At 39.3% G+C, this 27,477-nt stretch overlaps 1 protein-coding gene across 9 annotated transcripts in view; it reads right to left on the reverse strand.

Annotated features, from left to right (window-relative positions):
• Window positions 1-27,477, reverse strand: part of CTBP1 (C-terminal binding protein 1) — a 254,294-nt gene that overhangs the window by 13,038 nt on the left and 213,779 nt on the right. For all 9 annotated transcript variants that reach the window (XM_061359783.1, XM_061359784.1, XM_061359791.1 and 6 more), the window contains 4 exons: window positions 14,996-15,140; window positions 11,051-11,257; window positions 4,043-4,257; window positions 41-171 (listed from right to left, as the gene is read on the reverse strand). In XM_061359783.1, the coding sequence (XP_061215767.1) occupies window positions 41-171; window positions 4,043-4,257; window positions 11,051-11,257; window positions 14,996-15,140 (698 nt within the window). The remainder of the gene's footprint in view (window positions 1-40; window positions 172-4,042; window positions 4,258-11,050; window positions 11,258-14,995; window positions 15,141-27,477) is intronic.

Raw genomic sequence — 27,477 nt, forward strand, 5'->3', positions numbered from 1 at the left:
GAAAGTGAACAAAATAAAAAGAAAAGAAAAGGAAAAGCACCTGAATGGTTCTGACTCATGTACATCTAAGGCTGCCCCTCGTATCCTTCCTTCCTTCAGGGCCTGTGCAAGTGCTTTTTCGTCTACTAACCCACCTCGAGCTGTGTTGACCAGGAAAGCCCCTTGTCTCATCTAGGGAAAGTTAAAAACAAGAATGATGAAATAAAAATAAATGAAATAAAATCGTTGTGGCATTATTTTTTTACTCAAAAGAAGCATCCATTACAACAAAGGCTATTCAGCTGGTTTAACCTGTAACAGTTGTCTTCCCTTTCCATTGAAAAGTACCATAAAATCTGATGCTTCTAACATAAAATGCTATTTCACAGCACTTAATAACCTTGTTTCTTGTAAACAGTGTCTTTTAATAGAAGCGTTGTCTCAGATATTGTGCAGTAACATGATCAAAAGATACCACTGTGCATATGAAAGTGACAGATCATTTTATGCCTTTTGATTTCACTGTGAAATTGCATGAGACAGAAACTACAGCACATTCTTAAACAAAGTCATATTCTGTGGTATTCAGCTTGCAACTCCCAACACAAATAAAAGCCTACATGAATTTTTCAGAAAAATCAATGCTTTTGGATTTTTCAAACACTTTTCCCTTTAGTTGCCAAAACACTGCAGATCTATGTTTTATTTATTTTTGTTACTTCGGCTTCCTCCTCCCTGTGAGACTTTTCAAATAAAGGTCTAAAGAATTCCCGTATTATTCAATTAAAAGGCATGAAAATGAATTTGGTTGAGAACGCTGTGTGCCCAGGAGAGAAGCTGTGCTGTGCATTGTGCAGATTAGCATTATAGATGATGCTATGTGGGGAGAACTACAAGAATTTACACCACGATATACCCACAACTTGAAAACAAAGTGGCAGTTTAAATAAGAGAGATGGGACAGAAATAAAGTAAGTTACTACCTCCTGCTGCCAGCCACCCTAATACTTTAAAGTGTCTTTCACCAGCTGTCTCAAACACAGCTTCTGATCGCAGAAGCGTTTCTGTGCATGGATATAAGCATATGATGAGCAGGAACCATGGTGAAGATGAATGATAAAAATCTCATTTTGTACTGACACCATCTTTCACCATAAGAACAGGAAACCCGAAACATTTTGACATTGAGTCAACTACTTGAAACCTACACATCAGACTAAAGCTTATGTAAATGGATCCTCGCTCTGAAAGACTGATTCAAAATGCCAAAATCATGAACAAGGTTTGGATTAAAGTCAGCTGCGAAATTTTTTTTTACATGAGATCATAGGAAATATTAAACAATTAACATGTATATGCTCACAGTAACGTGATTAGAAAAAACCCCACCGTATTTTACTCATTAGGTTTAGCATGGTCCTGCCTCTCTCCATTTGCAGGCTCAGGGCTTACAGGAGAGCCCTCTATTAGACTGTATAGCAAACCCGAAGTCCACTTCCAGGAGGAGAACTAAGGGATACTTCTTTCAGTTTTATGTTCATTAACTTGGGAAGTAGAACAATGAAGAAATGGGGGCATGATCTTAAGCTGGTCTAGTAACAAGATGTTCCTGATGGGAACCATCACTGCACCTCCGCTACTTAAGTCGGCTGTGAGAACTAGATCAGCACTAGCACAGGAGGGCTCACCCAAGTGACAATCACACCCGCTGTGCAGACATGCCATACAGGCTGGTGGGAGCTCATACACACTTGCTATTTCTGTGCTCCTGCAAATGGATAATTTAAGTATAGCTTAGTGTATTTATACGCCCTTTGAAGGACTTGAAACTTTTAATCAAGGTGAAACCTGCTAAACTTTTCTGTCCAATCTTAATAACCTCGCTTGAGTTTTCATTTTAGGACTATTTACAAAACTCTGAAGCTAGTACTAAGGCAAGGCCAAATCAGAGCATAGCTGCATAAATACATTCTAATGGGAATGAAAGACAGCTAAGGGTGGATGCAGCTAGAACTGACCCTTTACAATAAGTGGAAGCTTGAAAGAACTTCATGGCCAGAACTGCTGATGGCTGTTAATTCACCTAGACTAAACCTGCATCGCTGCTTTAATAACATATTGTGTTCAAACTGCAGTCTTTTTCTTAAATCTGTAAAACTAAAACTGACTCCTCTTCAGAGCACTTTATTACCATTACATGGGATCAATAAACACAAGCTTGAAGCACATCTCTGAGCTGCTCTGGGGCTACAAGGCCAAGCAGCACAGCTAGACAAGATGCTGACTAATTAAAGGGAAGAGCTACCAGAAGACAAGACCATCACCAAACTTTCAAAGACATTTTAAAGTTATGTAATTTCAGGCTCTAAACAAAACTCATGGGGAGACTGCAGTGAAATGAGATGCACCATTCTTCTCTCCACTGTGTTTCAAAACTGGTTATTACATGAGCATGAGATATTGGATGAAAGTGGCATGGAATACTGCTTAAATTCACACCTGTCAGCCTAAATTTGCTATCCTGCTTTTTTCATACAAATACAAAAGATCTGCTCTACATAAACTAAGCAGTCAGAGGTGCTATAATTCATCGGTTTTCATGCCAGTTGCTGTAATACAGACTGCGTTACCCAAACTTTTATCCAAAGCAAGAACTATCTCCTAACATTTTAAACCTTGCTTTAATCACAAAGGGTAACAGATAGCAACATAAATGCTTAAGACATCCCTTCTGGTACAGACTGTATGATACGCATTGCATTTCAGATGGTATCTCTCAGTCTTAACAGGTTTTGTCTGTTTCACTGATTAACGCACTGAGCCCTCTCTAAAGCTCATCGCGCTTATCCACATCCACTAAAAAACTTCCTGTGATCCACTGGCCCAAGTTTCACAGTTGGCTGTACAATGAGTGACCACTGCTAAGCTTCCAGACAGTTCCACTGAATGCAAGGTGGTTCTGTTTGGCTCTAGATGTCTACTTCCAAAGACATCCAACCATGTAATAACCATTAACTGTACTTGAGCACACAACAAAAAAGAGTGTTCAGGGCAGGGTGACAAAATTCAGCTCTCTTACAGATCTGTATTTTAAACTTCTTAATATTTTAAGTTTTAAAACTCAAGCCCTGATTTTATGTTGGGATGGACCTGCAAAATCACTAAACTCTCAATCAAGCAATGTGTTATATTAACAGTTTTAAGCCATGATCCTACATGACTGTGGAACAAGTTCAGTAACTGCTTCAGCTCTCTTAAGTTCAAGAACAGTAAGTACAAACTATCTGTCAGAAGCTAAGCAATGATTTTACTGCAAGAGTGCAACTGCCACTGTTACCAACACAAATACTACAAACATAAACAACAGCAAGATCAACTACTGTATCTTAAGAGTTTCTTTCCTATACGCTATATATACCTACATTCTGACATCTCAGCAATGTATTTGTTACCTACACTGAGACTGGAGTCTGAAAATAGACATTTAATGAAAAAGCTTACTATAAAACTAGGCAATAATGGAGCAGTTACTACATCTAGGTTTTGAAATTATTTTACTATTACCTAAAACCTGGGAGAGAGGTTAGTACTAATTCCAAGAAACATTATCTTTCCAAGTAATGCAATCCTGCAAATGCAATCCATCCATGAAGTGCTCTGTGAGCATCAGGACTGAGCACAGGGGGGAGCCATTTAGTCATAATCTTTAAATTGCATCTAAGAACTCAAACTGAGGATCAAGAGCGAAAGGCAGAACTGCTACCTGTAAAAGGTAAAAGTAGCTTCTAAAAGACATGGAAAAAGTGCTTTTACATAAATGCAATCTGAGCAACATTAAAAAGAGCAAATTATTTCCACAACGCAGTTACTGAGCAAAAAAGACAATAAAAGCAACAATAAATGAGCCACCATCTAGTCCCTCATCTGTTATAAACCTGCTTGATCTGAGCAGCAAAAGGGAAAGAAATTCCTTTCAAACTACTATCTGCCTGTTTAAAGAAATAAATGCTACACAGTGTCAGCAACCAGCACCGATGCGAAGGGCGCCCACAGAGATTATTACCTGCTTTATGGTGAAGTCATTGATAAGATGATGATTGTGTTCATTCAAGTTGCAGTGCAGGGTAACACAGTCACTGTGGAACAGCAGGTCCTGCAAAGTGCTCACCCGCTGCAGTCCCAGAGCACGCTCCATGCCATCTGAGAGGTATGGGTCATAGAAAAGCACACTGAAGCCAAAGGCTTTGGCACGTAGCGCTACTGCTTGCCCAACACGCCCTGGAACAAGATAAACATGCAATGAGAACAGATGTGAAGCAGCTGGTGTAAGGTAGCCTCCTCCTTCCCACTGCAAATGTTGGTACCAAACCATACTGTTCTGCACAGTAAGTAGAAGATGATAAAATAGAGGTGGCTCCCATCCCACTTGAAATCATCACTGAAATCAGAAACATTACATCTGGGCTGTTTCACACTACCCTGTTCAAAACAAAGTACCTTCTGCAACTGGAGATGTGAAATGCCAGAAGATGACACATAATCTGCAATAATCTGTGTAATACAAGGGCTTGCCTGCTGGGCCTGTTTATGGTAAAACACTACTGCTTGTGAACCCAGCCTGCCAAGGACTTATCCTTACCATGTCAGACCAGCTGGCTTTAATAAAAAGCTATAAAATTAATCCTCAAAAATGGATGCAATAAAAGAGAATTTGTTTAATCTGAAGCTCAACCATTCTCAATGTGTGCAATCTCCTTTCTGAACTAGTATTTTCTTTCATTTTGAGTAACACCCTTTCAGCATTAAAATGCCTACAAGAATCCTGTCATCTAAGGCTTTAAAAAATGCTGTATCCATCTACCTAAATGATGAATAAATACAGTCCCTCATATGGCGCCTAGCTGAACAACAGTAGGGCACCATTTGGTATTCATATTGGCATTTGTTTTTCTCTGTTCCACTTTCCTACTGAGTGGTGTCCCTCAGGGATCGGTGTTGGGACCGGTCTTGTTCAACATCTTTGTCACCGACATGGACAGTGGGGTTGAGTGCGCCCTCAGCAAGTTTGCCGATGACACCAAGCTGTGTGGTTTGGCTGATACGCTGGAGGGAAGGAATGCCATCCAGAGGGACCTTGACATGCTTGTGAGGTGGGCTGATGCCAACCTCATGAAGTTTAACCATGCCAAGTGCAAGGTCCTACACCTGGGTCGGAGCAATCCCAGACACAGCTACAGGATGGGCAGAGAAGAGATTCAGAGCAGCCCTGCAGAGAAGGACTTGGGGGTGCTGGTCGATGAGAAAATGAACATGAGCCAGCTTCTGTGTGTGCGTGCTGCCCAGAAAGCCAACCGTATCCTGGGCTGAATCAAAAGGAGTGTGACCAGCAGGTCGAAGGAGGTGATCCTGCCCCTTTATTCTGCTCTCATGAGACCTCACCTGGAGTACTGTGTGCAGTTCTGGTGTCCTCAACATAAAAAGGACACAGAACTGTTGGAACAAGTCCAGAGGAAGCCACGAGGATGATCAGGGGACTGGAGCACCTCCCGTATGAAGATAGGTTGAGAAAGTTGGGGCTGTTCAGCCTGGAGAAGAGAAGGCTGCGTGGAGACCTCAGAGCAGCCTTCCAGTATCTGAAGGGGGCCTATAGGGATGCTGGGGAGGGACTTCTCATTAGGGGCTGTAGTGATAGGACAAGGGGTAATGGGTTCAAACTTAAACAGGGGAAGTTTAGATTGGATATAAGGAGGAAATTCTTTCCTGTTAGGGTGGTGAGGGACTGGAATGGGTTGCCCACGGAGGTTGTGAATGCTCCATCCCTGGCAGTGTTCAAGGCCAGGTTGGACAGAGCCTTGGGTGGCATGGTTTAGTGTGAGGTGTCCCTGCCCATGGCAGGGGGGTTGTAACTGGATGATCTTAAGGTCCTTTCCAACCCTAACTATTCTATGATTTTATGATTCTGTATTTCAGAGTTGTGCCTGAAACTGCTGTATGGGTATGACTCAGTGCCACATGCCATCAGGAGGTGTGTATATCCCTTTGACCACCAGTAAAACACAAGAGGGCAGGAAAAGTGAGTAAGTACATCCAGTGAGCAAGGGTACTGAAGTACTAGAACTAACATACATTTCAGGTGAGAAGTCTACAAACTAGATACTCAGTTCAGAGTATTAGAAACATTAGATAAAGACACTTCAAAAGCATCTGCCATCACACCATAATAATCACATCTCACTTGAAAAATAAAAAGTCAACAAGTTTTCTTTTATAACATCTGTTTGTTCAAAACTGAATCAACTTAAGAGAGGGAAATCCCATCTCTTTCCAACTGTGCTTGAAGGGATTTCCCTCTGCTTTTCAGTTTCTCCCTGAATACACTTACGAAGCCACAGGAAGAAAGGTTTTTTGTTGATCATTTAACCTGAACACAGCAGTTCTGCAGTGCTTAGTGACTGATGTGCTTGGAATATTAAGCAGTATGTCAATCTGATGGGGGCTGTCTGCTTTTATGTGAGGACACCAAGTTAAAATACTCTTCAAAATCTTTTATTTCAGGACTTGTGTTTATTTGCTTGCTTTCCAAACTGGTTTTTATAAACTTGAACGAGACCATTTTCAGCACAAACACTGTATTATTTTCCAGATTTTTGGCATGTTCACAGCTCAAGGAATCAATCACACAACTGCAAACCATTTTTTAAAACAAAACACATAGCTTTTACTGCAGCTCCATTCATTTTTCACATGCAACACTGTCATCTGTTCTTTACACTCTTTACAACACTAATACCTGAGGAGATTCATGACAGTGAAATCTCTTACAACAGACTCTCCAGTTAAAGCTACACTTTCTATTCATTGCAACCAGGCTAATAAAGCAAAGCCTTTAGTGTGCACAAGCTTTCCTTCTGAAACACTCAGAAACCACATGCCAGAACTGTCCTATTAACAATTACTTTATGGGATAAAACTCTTCTGCAACTGGCAATTCATATTCAGTCGTAGTCATCATAAAAATACACAGGTAGGCACGTTATTTGCCAATTCCTTTTTAAACTACAGTCTGACAAGACAGGACAACCACAAACCTACACCACTTTTTTTTCCTTTCCTGAAAAACTACAGAACTCTCTCAGGCATGAAGAAGGGCTCAAAAGCTACCTCAGCACATCAAGAACAACAGAACCCCACCCAAAGCATCCCACCTGCAGGACAAGTCTATCTTACAAGCATTTACAATTGCTATGAACAGTCATGGCTGCTTCCAGCGAACGTAAATTCTGAAGTTTACAACATTAACTTTGTAGTCTGGGAAGAATGCAGAAAATATGGCATGCAACTGGAAAAAGCAGCAGACAGGAACACAAGCACAGGCTTCAAAGCCAGAAAGTCCTAGCAAAGGCCATGCATCATTCCAATGACAGCAGAAGTGTGAAGAGAGACTGAAAAACGCCTGGGTCTTCTGTAACAATCCAACCCATCTACTCTGCGCCAAGTCTCGCAGCTTGTAGGTGCCTCTGACCTTGACCTTGTCAATGACCTGATTTGAGGGTGACAGTATAGTAGCTGCAGCTGTCAATGACCCCTGCTCAGCTCTTTCCCAAAGAATGCACTCATGCTGGTATTACAAAGTTCCACAAAATTCCCTTGATGCTGTGGAAATGTTGATGACCTGCCTGCAGACTTCCATGGAAGGAAAAAGCGCTTTCACTTAGCAGCTCTTTCCTGCCTATGCAACAGTAATGGAGAATCTGGGTAATTTTTCCTCCCTGTTGGAGAACTCTTAAAATGTGGAGAGAGCCATTCTGCTGTATTTCCTGCTGAGCACATTAACAGAGCTAGTGAGACCGCTAAGAGTACATCATTTATTGCATAGTAATACCACCCAACTCTCTAGCCTTAATGTTGCCTGAAAATGCAGACTGGTATTTTGGCCAACATCTAGTTTAATGTGGGACTGTTGAGAGAACAGAGCAGGTGAGGAAAGACAAACTGAGCAATGACATTCATTGTGCTCTGGAGACAAACGCATTTGGAGGAATTTCACCTCTCTTGAGTGAGGAAATGCATTAGCTATTAGTCATCAGCATTTGTAACTGGGAAGGAAAAGGAAGGGAGTGTGACTTCAGTGCCTTCACTGCTATAAAATCATCATTACAGCAGAACCAGGTCCAGGTACCTATCATCCAAGTTCTTACAGGCTGCTCATAAATATTCTCCTTTTGAAAGATAAACACTAAATGTCTAGATATAAGGTGAAAAGGTAGCCTCTCCCGCCCGCCCAATGCAGGGCTTATTATCCACACTTGCGATGCATCACTTGAAATATAGGACACTGGATAGTAATAAAGATCTAAAGTGACAAAGACAGCCGTTTAATGATGTGATATTATTATTTATGTAAGGCTCAAAGCATCACACACTTCATAAAGACAGAAAGAAACACATGCTCTGCCCTAAGGAGCTCAGAGGCTAACCAAACAACAAAACAATGATGTATGGTATCCTACAAGCAGATGAAGGAGGTATTATGCTGTTGAGTCCCTGCTTATCTTCAAGCTCAATACAAGCAGAGGATGAGAGATGGGGTTAACTTTAAAGGAGAAGCATGGAGTAATAGGATTAAGCAGGACAGACCAAGTGTCAAAGCAGGAATATGCATGAGAAGAGGCAAAGAAAAGAGTGGGTGATGGAAAGAAGGCAAGTGAGTCATGAAACTTGGCTAGACCAGTGGATAAGGAAGTGAGTAGCTGAAGGTTTGGAGGGAATGACTGTGTCATTCCCTAGCACAGAGATAGGCAAGAGCTGGAGTGTTTCTCTTTGGCAAAATGAGAGAAAAGCCCAGGAACAGACGTGAAGAAGGTCTGGAGTTAGCATTTACAGCAGCAAAGCGATAAATTTAAGCAACCCACTGCTGAAGAGACCACGATTTCAAGGCAAAAATAGAGAAACATAGCTGTGGTTGAGATATGAGATGATCTCAGACACACATTAACGAGAAAGTACAGAAACAGCGACACTGCCGAGAACTAGAGAAAAAGCCTTAGTAAGAGATGACGAGAATCATTTATTTTGTGTGCAATACATTCACTTCTCAGCCTCTCAGTGCTGCATCACTTTTGACGTTGACATGTCTAAATAATAAAGTAATAAACTGAGGCAAAACTACAGACATAGGAAAAGGCCTCCAGTAGAGAAACATGACCTAAGGGCAACAGTCTTCTGAAGGTGGTTGTAAATACGTATTTTAGCCTGAAACTAGAGACAGGAAGCCTCTTGCAGTGATCTGTAATAGAAAAGAGTGTACCACAGTCCAAGTGCCTGAAGTGTTCAAAGGTAAAGTCTGGTACAGCTCTATTTTAGTATCTTCTAAGACCACATTCTTGTCCTTCATTAACAAATAGCAGTTTGTGAGAACAGGTCAGTATTAAAATGTTGTGCCTATTCACATGCATGCACAAAAAGAAACAGTGGAATTTTTCCAAACTGACTTTAAAACTTAATTTTCCCTGGAATTATTAATATTCTACTGTAGGAAGAGAAATAGAAACAATAAATGGCTAGATAAAACCGTTAATAACTGTGACAGATGCGCACCTTTACAATCAGATTTTTCTAGCCTTTTAATGTACTTAAAACATGATTTATATTTCATGATGCACCCAAAGAGCTTGCTTTTTAAAACTAACCCCCAAACCTAGCATTTGATGACTCTTTACGTGCATATTGGCAATCTGATTATCCCTTAATTTCTCTATAGTTTTCAGTCAGTCACTTAAAAGCAACACATGCAAAATTCACTTAAGGAAATCAATAACCAGTGACATTTTTTCCTAATCTCATTCTGAAATCTGTGCAATATGGGAAAAAAAAAAAAGGAATGGCAACAGGACAGCCATCACCAGCAAATGCGCACAGAGGATGTGAGCCAAGGCTTGGGTTTCAAAAAGGAGGTATGCATTTCCATTTTTAAACACTGCAGGTGATTGTCTATTATTTATGTACAGATGCTATGACTGCGAGTGCAATAATCACTGTGTGTTTCAATGAGATGCATAATTACATGGGCATAGATTTGAAAAAGCAACTTCATGACTAACTTCTTGGAAGTCGTATTTTGAAGGCAATTCTTTTGACTGTGAAGATGTTTCTGGCCTGTTACATACTCATTTAAATGAGTACTATGTAACACCAGGCTATTTTCAGCTTCCAGAAGTAAAGAGTTTGTAGCTTGAGTTATTTGACAGCAACGTGTAACTGGAAAAGTCATTTAAGTGTGATGCCTTGTTGTCAAAGTTATATTATTAATTCCTGTGGATGAATACCACAGCAATTACATTCACAATCTATCAGATCTTTGATAAGACAAGCACATGACTGAATAATTTTTATATAGAAACTGACTTGTTTTTCTTCCCTACTTCTGTAACAGACAGCAATTAATTCATCTCAAGTAAGCCTGTCCATCTGTTAGATGCTGAAACACATTTAGGGCCATTCAGAGAGGTAAGTAGGTGATTTTATTAGGTCTGGAAACATTTCAAACTTTCTTGCATATTTTTTTCCTCTCATTCGAGCTGAAATACAATTTCAGATGCAGCTCAACCACACACATGAAAGAACTGCTCTTCAGGCTGTTACTGCAGCAAAGGCTTTTCAGATATGTTAAAAACAGTATAAGGAAAAAGGCAGAAACAAAACTAGATATGACAGTGGACTAGAAATAAAACATATACATTGACACCAGAGACATCAGGCTGAAGCAGCAGGATCCTTGCCCTGGAAAAGGGAATTGATGGTGTCTCCTCTTAAGTGTGCCTCACATCAGCGAATACAGCAACAGAAAGATGTATGGAAACTCAAAGAATTACTTTGAGAATATCAGCAACTAAGTTAAGTTTTCTGAGGGAAATGATGTTTAAGGGACATATATTTGAGACATATAAACACCAGGAACAGCTGACACGGAAATAGATGAACTAAGTGTTCAGTTTTTATAGCTCAAATCTTCATCATTTTGTTTAAAGCAGCGAAGGTGAGGAGTATTAAACCACCTCTCAAGCCAACTTACCTAATCCAATAATGCCCAAGGTCTCCCCTCTGATCCTGGCAGCTCCAGAAGCCACTTCCCGAATCTGTTCAACACTCTGTACTCTCGTGCCTTCTCGCAAGGCCTGGTGGAGCCAGGTGGTTCGCCTGTACAGGTTCAGAATGTGGCACATGGTAGAATCTGCTGTTTCTTCTACCGAGGCAGCTGGCACATTACACACTGCGATCCCTGCAAAGAGTGGGGGAAAAGGATACCAGTTGCCAAACATTTCTTACTTTTTCATATTTAACAGCAAATTCAGGAGTATGAGATTTAAATTTACAGATTTGATTTTGCCCAAATACTAGGTTTCTGACTGTAATGGCAGACAGAATACTTGACATAGCAGTTGATAAATATGCACATATTTTTTTCTGATTTTTTTTATTACTGTTTATTGTGCTTTCAAGTAAGGCAAACACTAAGCAGACCACTGAAACCACAAAAGGCAATACTAAAGATGTCAGACAAGTTTACAACACAAGTCTTGGCGTTTTACGTGCTCACTGAGTTAGGTGTTTTGAACAGCAAAGAGAAGTCTGCCTTGAGCTCAAAAGCGAGGCTAATGATCATTGTTATCTATCTATACAAGATACCTTAGGTATCTATACAAGTTCTAGAGAACATAAAATAATTTATCATGACATCTATTCTTATAAAGACCTCACAGGACAACTATTATTATTTCCAATTCACATATGGGTAATCATGACACAGGGAGGGCCAATTTGTTTTGTGTTGGAAATGGGTTTGTACACTCACATCAAACAGAATCCAGGTCCTTTCCTGGTCTCTCAAATTGAGGAGATAACCCAACTAACTGTCGTTAGCCACTCACAATATTTTTCATTTCAAAAAACACATCAGGATTGTAACTGCATACAAGTTACACCATTTGGCTTTATACCTTCCAGTACTCAATACAGGGCACTTAAGCAAAATGGTTACTTGAGAGTTTGTGTCCTTTCTGACTTCTTTCTCTTTACTCTATTTACTACATGTTCTCTCTCTAATCATCAGCTCCCACAAATGTTTGTCTCTCAGTTCTGCTGACTGAGATCACAAGCAGTATAATTTCACGGTGGAGAGAAAAAGTGTTTTGTATACTAAAAAACATCCTAATACTGTTTCCACTTTCTAGTTTTTCGGGTTTTTACATAAATAAATATTCAGTGAGTCTTCTGCTAACGCCAGTATAGCTTACGAAGCAAGGAAAAACACATTCTCTTCAATAATAGTAATAACAGTAATCTGACAAATAATAAGCTCATACCATATTTACCTATTTCTTTACATTCAAATGCCTTCATTCCGCTGCCCAGTACTTTTTTACAGCTTGCTTTACATCAGTAAAAACCAACATGTGGAACATGAAGAACTGTTTTTCTTTCCTCTGTCATGGAGAACAGTGTCTGCTGAGTCACTGCTCTTAGACACAGAAACCAAGATAAACCAGCTGCATTTGCTGCAGTATTAATCTTGGCATCGTGCTAACATCAATGGTAGCATGAAACTCACCAGTTTTTCTTTAAACAGGGAAAAAACTACGAGTGGGGGGAAAAGTACAAGACTGAAGAGTAGCATCCCTTTAAGTGCGTTGCATGAAACAGCTGCATTTGTTTATACAAAAAGTCTTTTTCATGAAGGAAAAATGCAGGTTTTAGATGGCAAAACAAATTTAATAAGCATGTCTCCTGATAGCTGGCATCAACAAAATAATGCTTTAAAGAGAGCTTAAAGAGTTATATTACATATTTGGGAAGGGAAATGAGTAACTGAATTCACTGGACACCTTCCCCCCTAACAGGTTTCCTTACGAGACTTGAGGAACAAAAGTCACATAATTTCTCTCCTAAACTGTAAGAATTTCTTTTTCCCTCTGTCCCCCAGCTTTAAAACCAGCTTATTTCTGAAAGGCAGAAGCATGGTAAACGGAAGAGAGTATCAAAAGAGGGGCAAGGATATGAAGAGACATTTCACAGGGGAAAGGACAGCACACTCTTATCACAAGTCCATCACTCCTATGGTCCCTTCCCTTTCCCCTTTTAGCACCACTTTCAGTGATCTTGTGCAGAGGTTCAGTGCTGAAATGCTGGAAAATGCAGGAGTCAACGGGCATCACCCTGACTCCCACTTCATTTGCATCCGGCTACACTCACAACTTGTACATATTTTCCAGTCAACAATTAATAAAGTGGAGAAAAAGCAGACCAGATCGTAAAGTTTTTATCCAAGAAATATGTTTTCATGCATTTTAAGAAGAGTAAAAGCACTAACATGAGAATAATACTTCATAGCAAAAGTTGGTAACAACCCCGTCAGCCAGCTCTATGACAAATAACTCAAAAAGTTACTATGGAAGCTCAGGAATGTGTCAGACTTTATGGTCTATACACTGTATTTCAAGAGTGAATCAAAGCTTTTTACAAAGAGCAATTAACTCTCACATTACCTCCTTGAGATGCATATTATTTGCATTAGTTCAACAAATGGAAAGTGATTTGTCCCTCTAGAGGTGAGTTACTGTTTAATTCCAAGCATTTTACGCTAACTCTTAAAATGAGAGCTTTTACACTGTAAATATTCCAGCATTTACTGGCTTCTGATAGAGGGCAATTATTTTTCATAAATACTGGAATGCACAATCAAGATGGATTCCAACTGCATAACTCAGTCTAATCACAACATAGGAACTGAATCATTAGGAATGTGGTCATTTAGCATTTCATACGGATGAGAATTTCCCAAATCTGCTGTACTCTGGCTTGAAGCCTTATGTGAATGCATTTAAATTATAAGCTTGGGTTCCAGTCCAGCATGGAAACTTGCAGAAACAAGCCCACAAACCTGCAAAGCTTTTCCTCTTACAAGAGATGCTCTGCATAAATCGGGCTGGTCATGCTGACATGCACCTAGATTCTGGCTTTTGATCTAGGATTGTACCCCAGGCCAATCTCTATGTATGTATGTTTTCTGAAGCTCACAATGCACATGCCTAACTGTGGCACTATTTACAGTATGCAGGAACACAGCCTTGCAGACTTTTGGACTTGATCTGTTCTTCATAGAAACTGACAAAGAAAATGTTAGCCTCTGCCTGCTGAGCAAACTGCGCCACCATTAAAACCAGCTGATTATTTTACTATCATTTACTGATAAACAGATCGTACTACCGCTCCTTACTATAACAACGGGGTTATTATTAGGACTAAGCACTGTCCCATTGAAGTAAATACCTCCAAGATCTTGCCAGAGCATAATGGGAAACATACTTGGTCACCTCAACCTTAGAAAAGAAACAGAAAACATAGCGGTAATCTGACCTGTAGACTACAGCTAAGAGATGGTTTACCTTAAGTAAGAAAAGTACAAATCAGATTGTTGCTTTTTTACAGTGAAACACCAAGCACCATCTCCTCATTGCTCCAGTAACTGAATCTATTCTGAGGCAGCAACAACTAATTCTCCTATAAAATCAATATTTCTACTTTATGGAGTGGTTTCGTACTCAATCTCATGCATCATAAATAAGTCTAGGACAGTTGATAATGACCCTCATTTTTTATTCAAACAGTAGCAGTAGTATGCCATGCTGAGGGAATTGTATTTTGTGATTAGATTACAGCGTATGTAGTTAAAATATACAACCAGGGTGAAAAAGAAAGAGCTGAAAAATTATTGCCATACTACTTGGGTTTATATTGAACAGGCTGACTGCCATCCTGTCGCAAAGCTGTTAATATTATCACTTAATTAACTAATGCTAGTATCTCCATAATGATTTTGCAACACTTTGATGAGAAAATTATACAGCTTACATACTATATTAGCATAAAATATACAGAAAACATCAATGCAAAGACTCAGACGCTATCAGATTTCTGGAGGCAAGCATAAGATGTAAAATAATGTCTTTAACAGTCATACCTAAATCTCCAGCAGATTTGATGTCAATATTATCAAAACCACTGCCAATTCGGACAATTATTCGAAGTGCTTTAAATTTCTCCAGGTCTTCTCGTGTTAAAGTGATAGTGTGATACATCAGTGCACCCACTGCTTCATTTAGTACCTATAAATAAAATGGAAGAAAAAACACTTATTTTTTTTCTTTCTTAGGATCTCCTCTTTATCACATATACATATTTTCAGGTATAAAAAGACTGTAAAAGCATTAAATCCAGGTCTTTCATTTTAAAGGTCATTTCTCCAATTATCTTCCAGTCTCTTGTTAGTCTTTTCCATCTGATGTATCTGTTCTAGCACAAAGAGATTAGCTTTAGAAGGACTAAATGACCAGTATTTGTGTTCTTATTAAGAGGAAAAACTCTTCTCACTTCACAGGAGATGCTCTGCATTACTGAACCCTAAGTATAAGCATCACTGGATTGCATCTGCACATGCAGAGGAAAAAACATGCTAGCAAGCTCTCACTGTAAACAGTAAGTATTTTTATGCTTAGGCAGCTGACATTCTGTTTTGAATGGAGTCACAGAACAGTATCTCTTCACCATACACACAGTGGTACAGGCATTCACCAGGCTATTAAACCACTTGATACCTGAATAGAAAACATTCAGCAGTCATTACAGAACCCTTAGACAACAGAGACTGAAATCTGTCAATTCATACATAAGAACAATGTGTTTGTCCCTTTACTTTCTTGTACTACAACTAATAGGAAACTGGATGTCATATAAATTGGTATAACTGGGATGTCAAACTAGACATTAACGAGAGAAAAAAAGCACCCCTAAGAAATGAGAAATTGTACGAAAGCAAAAATGTTGCAAAAGAGAAATAGAAAGACCATGCTAAAAAAGCAAGTATAGAGAGGATCTGAAAGGTCTGAAACCACAGAATGGTTTGGGCTGGTAGGGGCCTTTGGAGATCATCCAGTTCCAACCCCCTGCCACAGGCAGGGACACCTTCCACTGGTGCAAGTTGCTCCAAGCCCCGTCCAACCTGGCCTTGAACACTGCCAGGGATGGGGACTCGCAACCTGCGCCAGGGCTTCACCACCCTCATAGTGAACAATTTCTTCTAATATCTAATCTAAATATAAGCAAACTGGAGAATATCACTTCTCTAAATTTCTACCTTCACTGCAGTACCCAATATCCTCATCATCTATGAGACAAAAGCCATGCACAAATCATTTCAATATTTAAGCTAGCTATAATGACTTCAAGAGGCTCCTATGATGCGCTTCACAAAGTTCTGCAGAGGCTCTGTATTTCTCTATTGAATAAACTTTTGGGTCTGGTACGTGTACAGATTCTGGCATCTGAGCCCTTTCAGCTCATCTGAGCACTGAAACTGGTGGAAGCTAAGATCTGCAGCAGTAATTTTTTAAATTAAAATACAGGAAGAAAAATCTTTAAAGAAAATAAAACCAAACTCAGACTGTGAAATGAAACTGCTTCTTACAGAACACCTCAACAAATGAGTTATGCTATTTCAACAGGCGTTCCTGGATTGGGAACCCCAGTTTTAAGTCAGATAAAGACCAGATTCCTTTAAGCAGAATCTGGATTTACTTGTAAGAGCAAAAGAACGTGGAAAAGAGAAAAAAAAAGAGAGAAATTATACATCTTGAAAGAATGTGGCTACAACGTAATTCAAAGAACAGCTGTAGGCTCTGATCTTATAAATGATTACACACAAAAACCTCCTGGATTTTAATGGTACAAACAAGTCCTTTAGAGATTACATCTAGCAGCCACCAGAGACTGCACTCATCAGAACGTGTTTCCTTGAGCTGTTACACAGGGTTACAAAAACCCAAACCACTTTATTGGTTTTGCTCCTACAGCAACATCACAGTTGGTATGGACCAAGCCAAAGCCCATGCCTGAGGCAGCCTACACAAGAAACAGTCCCCCTTGTAACCAAAATGCCCTCAGGTGTTTTTTTCCCATTAATTCCCAAAAGAAAATTGTTTCAAAATCTCACAGTTCAAATTATATGAAAATTTCTTCTCATTTCCAGTCTCAATTTAATCACAGTCCAGCTTGCATCCATTTGTTCTGGCACCAGTGCTGGCCATTTGTTTAAATTGTGCTTTTTTTCCTTGGTGTTTACAATCCAAATGTATTTATAGACAACGATCGTAGCCTTCTCAGCACTTGTCTGACTAGACTTCATAAGCCTAGTCCTTCCACTCCTGCCTAGGATGATGCCATTCTACCCCTTTGATCAAATTTAACGCTTCCCCACTGTGCTCACACAAGTCTAATCTCAATTCTCCAGTGGGTGACAAACAACTGCACTCCATGTGCTGCTAGAGATCTCCCTCCACACTCTTACACCAACACTAGCATGGTCAGCAGCAGGGTATATACTTGAAACCTCATTCTAATGAAGTCTCAACATGATTTGTGACATTTCTGCATGGCCATCATCACATCCTTTGACCAACACACAAATCCAGATCCTTCTCCCTGAAGCATGTGTTTCACAATTCCCAATTTTTTGGTAGGACTTCTTTCTCCAAGCCACAGCACTTGTTACTTCAAGCCTCTAGGTCCTCAAGTTCTTTATGACATCCTCGTTCTCTCCACTTTGCCATGTCCTCTATCTCATCACATACATCTCCTGTCCCTTGAAAGCTGCTCTAGAATGTCTGTGATGCAGGAGAAAACATCTTCTATGTAGTTGTCTGAAGCAAAAACTGAAGTAGTTTAGAGCTTACAAGAACACATCTAAGGCTCCTATGACAGTCAGACTCCTCTTCCAGCCTGGAAAAGCCCAATGGTGCATGTGGTTTTGTGTCAACAAAACACAGAACTGTTTTAAGGACTGCATTCAACAACAGCTAAAGACAGCTGAAGTGGCTCAGACATTTGTGTTTTAAAATCAGAGTGTTTCATTTGGGAAGCAGCTTTTCACTTCATAATCATACATATTTTATTAACTCAGCCAGTCAAATTTGGACTCTAAGAGTACCAGTCTGGACCCATTACACTACATTTTGAGCCCATCTAGGTTATGGCTTGGCACTAGGAGGAAACAGAAAAGTACTGGAAGGGCTGTGAATGCACTCAATAAAAGGAAAAAAACATCTTTCAACTACGGCTTAACATTGGCAATAGCCATTTCCACACACAGTTATTTACCCATCATGTGGGATATGGAACAAACAGATGTAAATGACAAATCTTTTAGATTGTCCTTTCAGTGTTTGAGGCTCTCCTAGGATTATGCACAAGTCAGCAAGGAAATCCACTGCCAAAAATGTAATATTCTGCAACTGTGTATTATTTTACATTAATTTGAGAATTAAATCCTACTTGTTTTTTTGCAACTAGCCATGAGATTTAAGCATGCCAAAAAGGCAGAAAATAACAGCTGAAAATGTGAAGTTAGAAACATTCATCAATGCTGAATGTTTCTCAATGCCACTTACAGATTTAAAAAGCAAATAGTGAAAGTTCCTGTATTGTGGAATTATTTGTACATATGATATTCTAAGTCATTACATATACTAAATGCACACAGTGAAGTTTGACAAGCTTGTCAGTAAGTAAAATCAAAACTTGACCTAAATCCAAGTATAACACATGAAACTGAAATCCAGCATAAATGTGAACACTTTTGGAAAATTAAATAATCTCTAGAGAAGAAATAACTGTGCACAGGAGTCATTTACCGATCACTTACAGAAGTACACCCAGTAGTGGATTCATGAGAGAAACAGAGAGTATATGTGGGGTTTTTCCATTGTTTTCCGTAACTTGACTGATACAACATTCACCAATAGTACAATTTAATTGCAAAGATGCCAACTCACGTCAGTTTGAGTGAGATAACATTTAATAAGCAACACAAAGTTCAGATGAGCCCAAATTTGTGGCAGTCAGACAATACCCCTTCATGATCTCTCGCCAGGAAAGGCCACAGGCAAAATCTGATAGGGAAGAAGCAGAGTTCGCTGTGTGCCTTCAACGGCCATTCCTGCTTTCATCCAACTACAACTGTGCTTTTGGGGAAGAGAGAATCCAAGATAAAAGTTTAAACACAGGACATGACTCGGCTGCCTTCTGTGACCCACCTGCCTCATTTCTGTTCCTTCAGACTTACTTCCAGGTGAAGCTAGCACACTGCTCGGTGAAAGTCTTTTTCATACCCTCTGCAGTGAGCTGACATCCTTTCCAATCACAGCTGCTCAGACAGGTCTTGCTGCTGTTCAACCTCAAAATGACTATTCTGCTTTCACGCCATGCTAGGTCTCCAAGGCTCTTAAGAGACCATATGACACTGTAGCAGACATATGAGACCAAGGCTCTTAAGAGACCATATGACACATCTCTATTTCAAAGAATTCAATGTATCTCAAAGACCGAATACTGAAGGTTGAAATCCTTTTTAAACATCTTCCTATCTTTTCTTTTTTTTTTTACCTCATTTCAGCACCAGATTATTTCAGCCTTAATGCCAAACACTGCATAGTCACCACTGCAACACACCACTGCCTTGTATAATTTGGGGAAGAACACCTTATTTTTACCAAAAAAAAAAAAAAAGCATAAACATAACAGCAAGGTCATCTCTTTGGTCATCTAAAGACACACCACTAGATTTCTAGTAGTGAAACTAGATTTCTACTAGATGACCTTTAAGGTCCCTTCCAACCCAAACCATTCTGTGATTTTACTATGAGAAACTGAACTCAGAAGCATATGGATCAAACCTAGAGTTCAGAAACATAACCCAGTATGTAAACTGACAAATTCCTTCAATGCAGAGACAGAACATATTTATAAATTACATCTTGAATATGACAAGGCATCATAATTTAAGGAAAAATACTTCTAGAAAATTATCACAATATTTCACCTGGTTTTGGCAACAACAGGGTACCAAATTTTTTTTACTTAGAATCTGTATGTCATCTCCAAAAAATATGTTCCAGTGTCACCAGCACACCCAAGACAGTTTGCACATTTGGGTAAAAAAACCCCTATACCTAAATGGAGTAGCCCCTGCAATATTTGACTTACAAGAAGCAGCTGCACATCAAACTTGTGATCAACAAGGGGAAGGCTCCAGCAAAACCGTAGCTGCTCTTAAAGCCTCACTACAAAGTAACAAAGGGTACACCCGAAACAAACGCCATTAAAACTCAAAAGAAAAGCCAGTGTGCTCGCATGGTGTTTAGGAGGTCTCCAAACCTCTGATGGTTTGTGCTTTTTATGAGTTCCTGTTTCACTTTACAAGACTATCAGCTCGATGTTAGGTTCCTATGACCCACGGTGCTGTCAGTGACCTACCCACTTCATGATATGTGCTTCATTCAGTCTTGCATCTTTAGTGTCTTAGTGTAGACACTAAATAATACTTAAATTTATACTCGACAAATACATACAAATATAAATAAGAAAATATTTCATAGAAATGTAAGTAAAACTTACTTGAAAGCTCCTGAAAACACTCTAAATCCCTGTACATCGACACACTCTATATACTACATACGCATATACATGATACATATATTTAAAAAAAGAAATAAGCTACTACTGAAAAATATACACATATACATACAAACACACACACCTTCAGAAATAACATGCATAGCCTATAGCAAGCTTTCTTTTAAAAACTATATTGAAGCCAGTCTTTCAAACCAAGGATTTATCTGCAGTTTAATGCCAGCAGTCAATTTGAGTCTACAGGCTCTGAAAACACTTTTACTAAATAAAAGACTTTAATGAAAAATATTTAACAGGCCTCCTGTGTGTTACCTTATCTGTTCTATTAATAAGACTGATCTGTGTTCCATTTCAGTTCAAGGCTATCTGATGGATTGAACAGCTAGACCAAAGGATCGTTATGGCATGAAAGTCACTGATGACAATGCATCAACCCACACAACTCTGTCCCAAAAAACCTGTTAATCATCACCAGCAATTTTCAAGCCCAAACGGTCCTTCGCAGAACCTGCTATTCGGAAATGAAAGAAAAAGGAACTTGATAACCAACTGTATTATAATCTAATCTGTCTGTAAAAGTGATATATGCTGCTTGCTGGGTAAAGCAGCACTTTCATTCTGCTTTGTAAAGGGTACGAGTTCAGAGGAGGCACTGGCAGCCTGCCCCTTCCTGTAATGCTGCACTTGACCTGTAATAGTGCCACAGGCAAATCGAACAGATGTTGGCACAAGGGTCATTGAACACAAATACTGATTTTGTATACATCCTTACTATGATAGCTCTGTGTTAACTACTTCACTGTATAATGAGGTGTAACAAAAGTTTTTAAGATTTCCTTTTCTTAATTTTTTCAAAGTCTTTCAGAAAGAATCTCATCCAAGGCTCAATCAGTTTCTGTACATTTACAAGGGTTTGGATCAGGTCTGAGGTGACAACATACAGGTGACAAGTATAAATTACTGTTCACAAAAAGGCAATTTTCAATTTATACCCTTTCAATTTATACCCTTTGAGAATTTAATTTTGATGGAAGAACTAAAATGCTGCAACTGCATCATGAATATAAACAGCACTGATGGTACAAAGCAAGACTGCAGCTTTACTGCAAAACAAAGAAGGATCTGAAGCTGGAAGAATTATCTTACTTAGCCACTGATATAATAGAAACAAATGAAACTCAGTTGAACAACAGCACCATTCTTGATTTGTTTGTAATCAGTTTCAAAACATGTGTTGCATTATGAAAGCTCTTCAGCTCTTCTTTGAGACAGTCTTAGATAAAACTGTAATGACTGAAGCTGTTTGTACATTTAATTCCTGTGTAAAAGCATGATTAAGTAATTCCAAGTCCTACACCAAGGAAGAGGAAGTTCAGCTTTTAATTGTTTTTAACTTAAACTAAAAATATGGAAATGAAGTATCCCATTAAAGATTATTTTGTGCTTTTTATAACAGGAGTCAAAGGATATGATACAGTCTATCTTAACCACTTGTCAGGCTGAAGCACAGGTTTACAAGACAATTTTCCCCACTTCCAACCAAGTAACCTATTTATTCTCTTTAATGTTCTGGTGAACAGGGTATCTACATGAAGCAAGCAATGCAGCCAAAAACACACCGTTTTTTTTCTTCTAGCTGATTTGAGACAAGATGTAGGAAACCACATAATTACAGGAAAAAAGAGAATGAGAAAATGTACCCAGCTTCAAACAAACTCTTGACTTCTTGCCAGCCTTTCTGGATGAGGTCCGAGGTGACAACTTACTCTCAAGTATACATTACTGTTCAGAACAAGGCAGCTCCCTTTCAATCTGTATTCTTTCAGAAAGTTTTGTTTAAAGATCATTCCTAATCAGCTGAGCTTCTTTTTCATTTAGTTTTGCAAGAATCGCTTCATTTTCTCTCTGCTTGATTGAATCTATTACCAGATCTTGCATATTACAGTTACATTTATCCCTTTGGAGCTACACAGTGCACAGTAGAAGTCAGGAAGCCCAAAGAGTAAAGGCTTTGAACTCCAAAGACCTTAGGCAGCACAAAGATGTCAAGGGTGTGCTTGAGACTGTGATGCCTTCAAAGGTACAGAAGTAGAAAGAGCAATACTGCAGAAATCAGAAGTGCTTGGGTAGACTGCCAAGAAGCCAGGAAAATGTGAATGGCACTGAAAGACGATTGGAGAGGAAAAGACAGGGAGAGACAAAAGGGCATGAGGCAGTGAGAAAAAGCAAATCAACCTGGCATGAGAATGGAAGCAAGCTAATGATTTTTAAACATTTATTTTGGATGAGCACCTGTATTTTTGGCAGAACAAACCAAAATACCATATACATTTGAAAGTTACTAAGAAGACTGATTTACACATGGATCAATTGTAAAACAAAAAGCAGTTTAAACACAATGGGTAACTGTTATTGACAGTAATGCAATCTCTAAAAAAGAAATTTAACCACCAAAATCTTAAAGTACATTTTACCCTAAATGACATAAGTTTCCTGATAGGATCCAGTGAACCCAGTTATGCCATGATACAGTCTCACAAACATAAGGCTCAGCTTCATCCAGCCATACTCAACATGCAGAATAACACAGAACTTGGAAGCAAAGCATAAGCATGTCTGTTGCAGCCCTTCAGACTAGCTTGAAAACAAACTGCTTTTTCTACGTTGGGTGGGGAAAAGATAATATAATCAGTAAAACCTTACACATGAGTCATTTCTGAAGAAGGGTTACAAATGTCCTTTAACTACAGTTACTCCAAACCCTTGGGTCGTACTCAGTAAATGTCAGTGTTCACTCAAGCACTGTAAGCCTGATTTTCAAAAGGAAGGAAATGTACCTTCTCCATCCAACTTGTCCTCCAAAGCAGCAGCACAGGAAATGAACGTTTTGACCTGAGATGAAGCAAGCTCTGATACACATTATCACTTACTTCTGCCTTTAAACAAGTTACTTATTTTCCATACTTCCTCAGCCATAAAAAGAGAATGACAAATTAACTCTCTGGCATAAGGGAACTGCAACTCAGGCTTTTCCCAATGTGGAGTAAACGTTCTTTAAATCAGCACACATGCTAACGCATAACAGTATTTGCTGCTTTTGACCCCAAACAGAAATGGCATTCAAATCCTCATTTCCTTTCCTCCTTTCTGTATGTGTTACTATCTCTCAGCCTCCTTATTTCTCTATGAAAAATTATCTAGCTTGTGCTTTGCTCTCTCATAAACCAGTACAGGTTCCCCTTTCCCACTCTACTTCCTCTGTTCCCTGGCCATCTCAGAAACCAGTATTTTAAAACATCACCTGTCCCTGAAACCTTTTCATGAGCAGCTGAAATCCCTTCTCGGGATTATAAATGATCACTCCTCCAATGCCAACTCCTCACATGCCTGTGATGAAGGCTCCACACTTGCACAAGCTGAGTTTACACCAGTCCTTACTTTCCCAGCCATCCTTTCACAGTCTTTCACTACTTTTCTCCTTATTTGATTCTTAATTCATGTCTTTTTTTCCCCACTACATTCCTCTACAGCCAACCATGTATGTGTATCAATGTCAACCACCTCTTTCAAACCCCATCCTGAATTTCCCAGTCTCTGCCCTGCCTCCTGCAACTACAGGCTGTCTAAATGTATCTTCTACCCTGTCACATTCAGCATCTCTTCTTAAAGACAAGAAATATATGGAAGAAAAACTAAATTTCACCTTCTGCTTTCAGCAAGCTCTTCTCAAGACTAAACCTTTTCCTGATTTTCAGTCATCTCTTCTTTCACAATGGGGAACAGGCTTTTGCAAATTAACATCCATTATCAAAATCTGTATTTTAATTAACAGGACAATATTGTTTAGTATGGCCAGGAACGGGCATTCATAAATACATGAAAATCTTACATACTGCTTTAAATATGTAGTATTAACTTCTATTATTATTAATTTTTAGTTTTGAAACTTTTCCTGAAAACAATTGTATATTTTTTAAATATAAGGTATTATACAAGCACTATATATACATATATATGTCCCAAATTAGGTATTACACAAGCACTACTAATACACAGGTATTTCTCTACTGTTACTCTAAAGATGTGCACAAAATAGCCCTTTTTGACAACAGATGAAAACTTTTCAAACAGAACTCTGGAAAGTGCTCAACAACTTCAGGAAACTGATCTCTCAGTTTATGTTAAAGTAACACAGTAACAAGAAGGACTGGGGGTGCTGGTCGATGAGAAAATGAACGTGAGTCAGCTTCAGTGTGCACTCACTGTCCAGAAAGCCAACCGTATCCTGGGCTGAATCAAAAGGAGTGTGACCAGCAGGTTGAAGGAGGTGATCCTGCCACTCTACTCTGCTCTCGTGAGACCTCACCTGGAGTACTGTGTGCAGTTCTGGTGTCCTCAACATAAAAAGGACATGGATCTGTTGGAACAAGTCCAGAGGAGGGCACGAGGATGATCAGGGGATTGGAGCACCTCCCATATGAAGATCATCTGAGAAAGTTGGGGCTGTTCAGCCTGGAGAAAAGAAGGCCGCGTGGAGACCTCAGAGCAGCTTCTGGTACCTGAAGAGGGCCTATAGGGATGCTGGGGAGGGACTCTTCATTAGGGACTGTAGTGATAGGACAAGGGGTAACGGGTTAAAACTTAAACAGTTTAGGTTGGATCTAAGGAAGAAGTTCTTTACTGTGAGAGTGGTGAGGCACTGGTATTGGTTGCCCAAAGAAGTGGTAAATGCTCCATCCCTGACGGTGTTCAAGGACAGGTTGGACAGAGCCTTGGGTGACATGGTTTAGTGTGAGGTGTCCCTGCCCATGGCAGGGGGTTGGAACTGGATGATCTTAAGGTCCTTTCCAACCCTAACTATTCTATGATTCCATGATAATGAATAAAGGTTTGTGATTTTTCTCACGAAAATTTATTAACTGGCAGATCAGTTTGTGTACTTTGCAAATCCAAACATTTTAAGACTGCATCACCCTTTGGACCAGTTACAACTCTGTATAACGGCAATGCACTGCCAGCTAGTGAAAATATAGTTTCCAGGTATATTATGGAGCATTCTGAGATTTTATTATTTGGTATAATAAAAAGCAAAGGATGCAAGCTTTAGTACAATCCACTAACTACAACGCTCTTGTGAAGATCAACAATAGGCTACTACTTACCTATATGTTTTTCTAAAGCTACAGTTTGAGAAACACATACTGACTTTCAGACTCAAGATCTGAATTCATCTACCACACCCCTGGTAACAGGAAAATATTGAGTGTTGTAAGGCAGGCATTTGTGTCATACAGGAATTCTCCAGTCTTAATGCATGAGAAGCAAATGCTGTTTATTTCAGTAAGCAAAGCATAAAGCTACGGAGGTGGCACAGTTGCCCATGGTTAGTGTTCACCTGAAGAGCAACCTGGCATTACCTAGTAAAAAAAGTGAAACAGCATTTATATAACTCATTCTCCATGTGTTTAGACCTTGCAAATGGAATCCAGCTATTATTTCATGTATTAAACTTCTGACAGTGGTGTGAGATAGGAAATGAGTAAGATCAATGCACTTCTCAGCATAATTAAAAAGAAATATATAGAAATAAGGCATTATATTATATTTTAATTCTCAAAACATAGAAAAATAAAATGGTATTGAGATTAAAAAAGGTTGGATTAAATATTTCTCTAAATTTAGAAATTAAGTATTAGATTATTATTGTCTTTGAACCTTAAAAAATAATCTTTGAATACAACAAAGAAAGAAATGCCACACAAACCTTCCAGTACCCATATCTTTGCACTTCCAACAACCAGTGAAGTCAAGGAAGTTTTCACTGCTTTGCATTTGTTCTCAGGTTAGTTACTATTAGGCTATCATTCACTACCACAATATTGAATAGCTGGCTGCACAGCAAAACCACTGGTCTTGTTTTCAACAGATGTTGAAGAGGAGATTGAAATTAGCACATTTTGGTAAAAACTTACTGTTTCAAAACAGAATGTCACAACAAATTAAAAGTTCAAGGTCTGATGCTATCCCATTGACCATCCAACTGTAAAGATGGTCTTCTATATGACAGTATAAACACATTGAAACAAAAACATGAGATCAGACCTACAGTATTTCCAACTCTGTATTTAGCTCCATAATTCAAGTATCATCTAAAATTAATAGTTCTAACTATCCTGTGACAAACAACTAATGAACTGAGGAAAACTGCATTTGAAATGGTGGTTATTTCCTAGTAGGAGTAATTTTCCCATTTTTCTATTCATATTAGAACTTTATTCTATCTAAACCCCAGCTGAGCAAATCAAGGAAGTGATTTCAAGCTAGTACTGATACGGCAGAAAACAACCTTAAATACCATTCCTGACTACTGCTCTGACAGGCAATTCCTGTGCAGAGATGGAGGCAGCAGGGTGAGACAGCAAACCCGACAGTCTGCAGAGAGATCCACCAAGGAGCTACACACAGGGCTTCAGGAAAAGGGACTCCTTTCTTGTGCTGGCCTGAACCATGAGAATCAGCAGTTCTAGTTTGCTGTGTTGATATAGCATAAACCCTTTATAGAATGGTTTAGGTTGGAAAGAACTTTAAGATCAGTAAGCTCCAACCCCCTGCCATGGGCAGGGATACCTCACATTAAACCATGTCACCCAAGGCTCTGTCCAACCCGGTCTTGAACACTGCCAGGGATGGAGCATTTAACACTCCACTGGGCAACCTGTTCTAGTGCGTCATCACCCTCACAGTACAGAACTTCTTACTTAGATATAACCTGAATTTCCCCTGTTTCAGTTCGAACCCATCACCCTTTGTCCTATTGTTACAGTCCCTGATGAAGAGTCCCTCCCCAGCATCCTTGCAGGCCCCTTTGAACACTGGAAGCTGCCCTGAGTTCTCCATGCAGCTTCTCTTCTCCAGGCTGAACAGCCCCAACTTTCTCAGCCTGTCTTTATTGTTTAAAAAAGAAGAAAAAAAAAATCA

Source organism: Neopsephotus bourkii, unplaced genomic scaffold, assembly GCF_033783945.1.
Source record: "Neopsephotus bourkii isolate Nb327-2 ecotype Australia unplaced genomic scaffold, CSIRO-AGI_Nbou_v1 NB_994, whole genome shotgun sequence".
NCBI lineage: Eukaryota > Metazoa > Chordata > Aves > Psittaciformes > Psittacidae > Neopsephotus > Neopsephotus bourkii.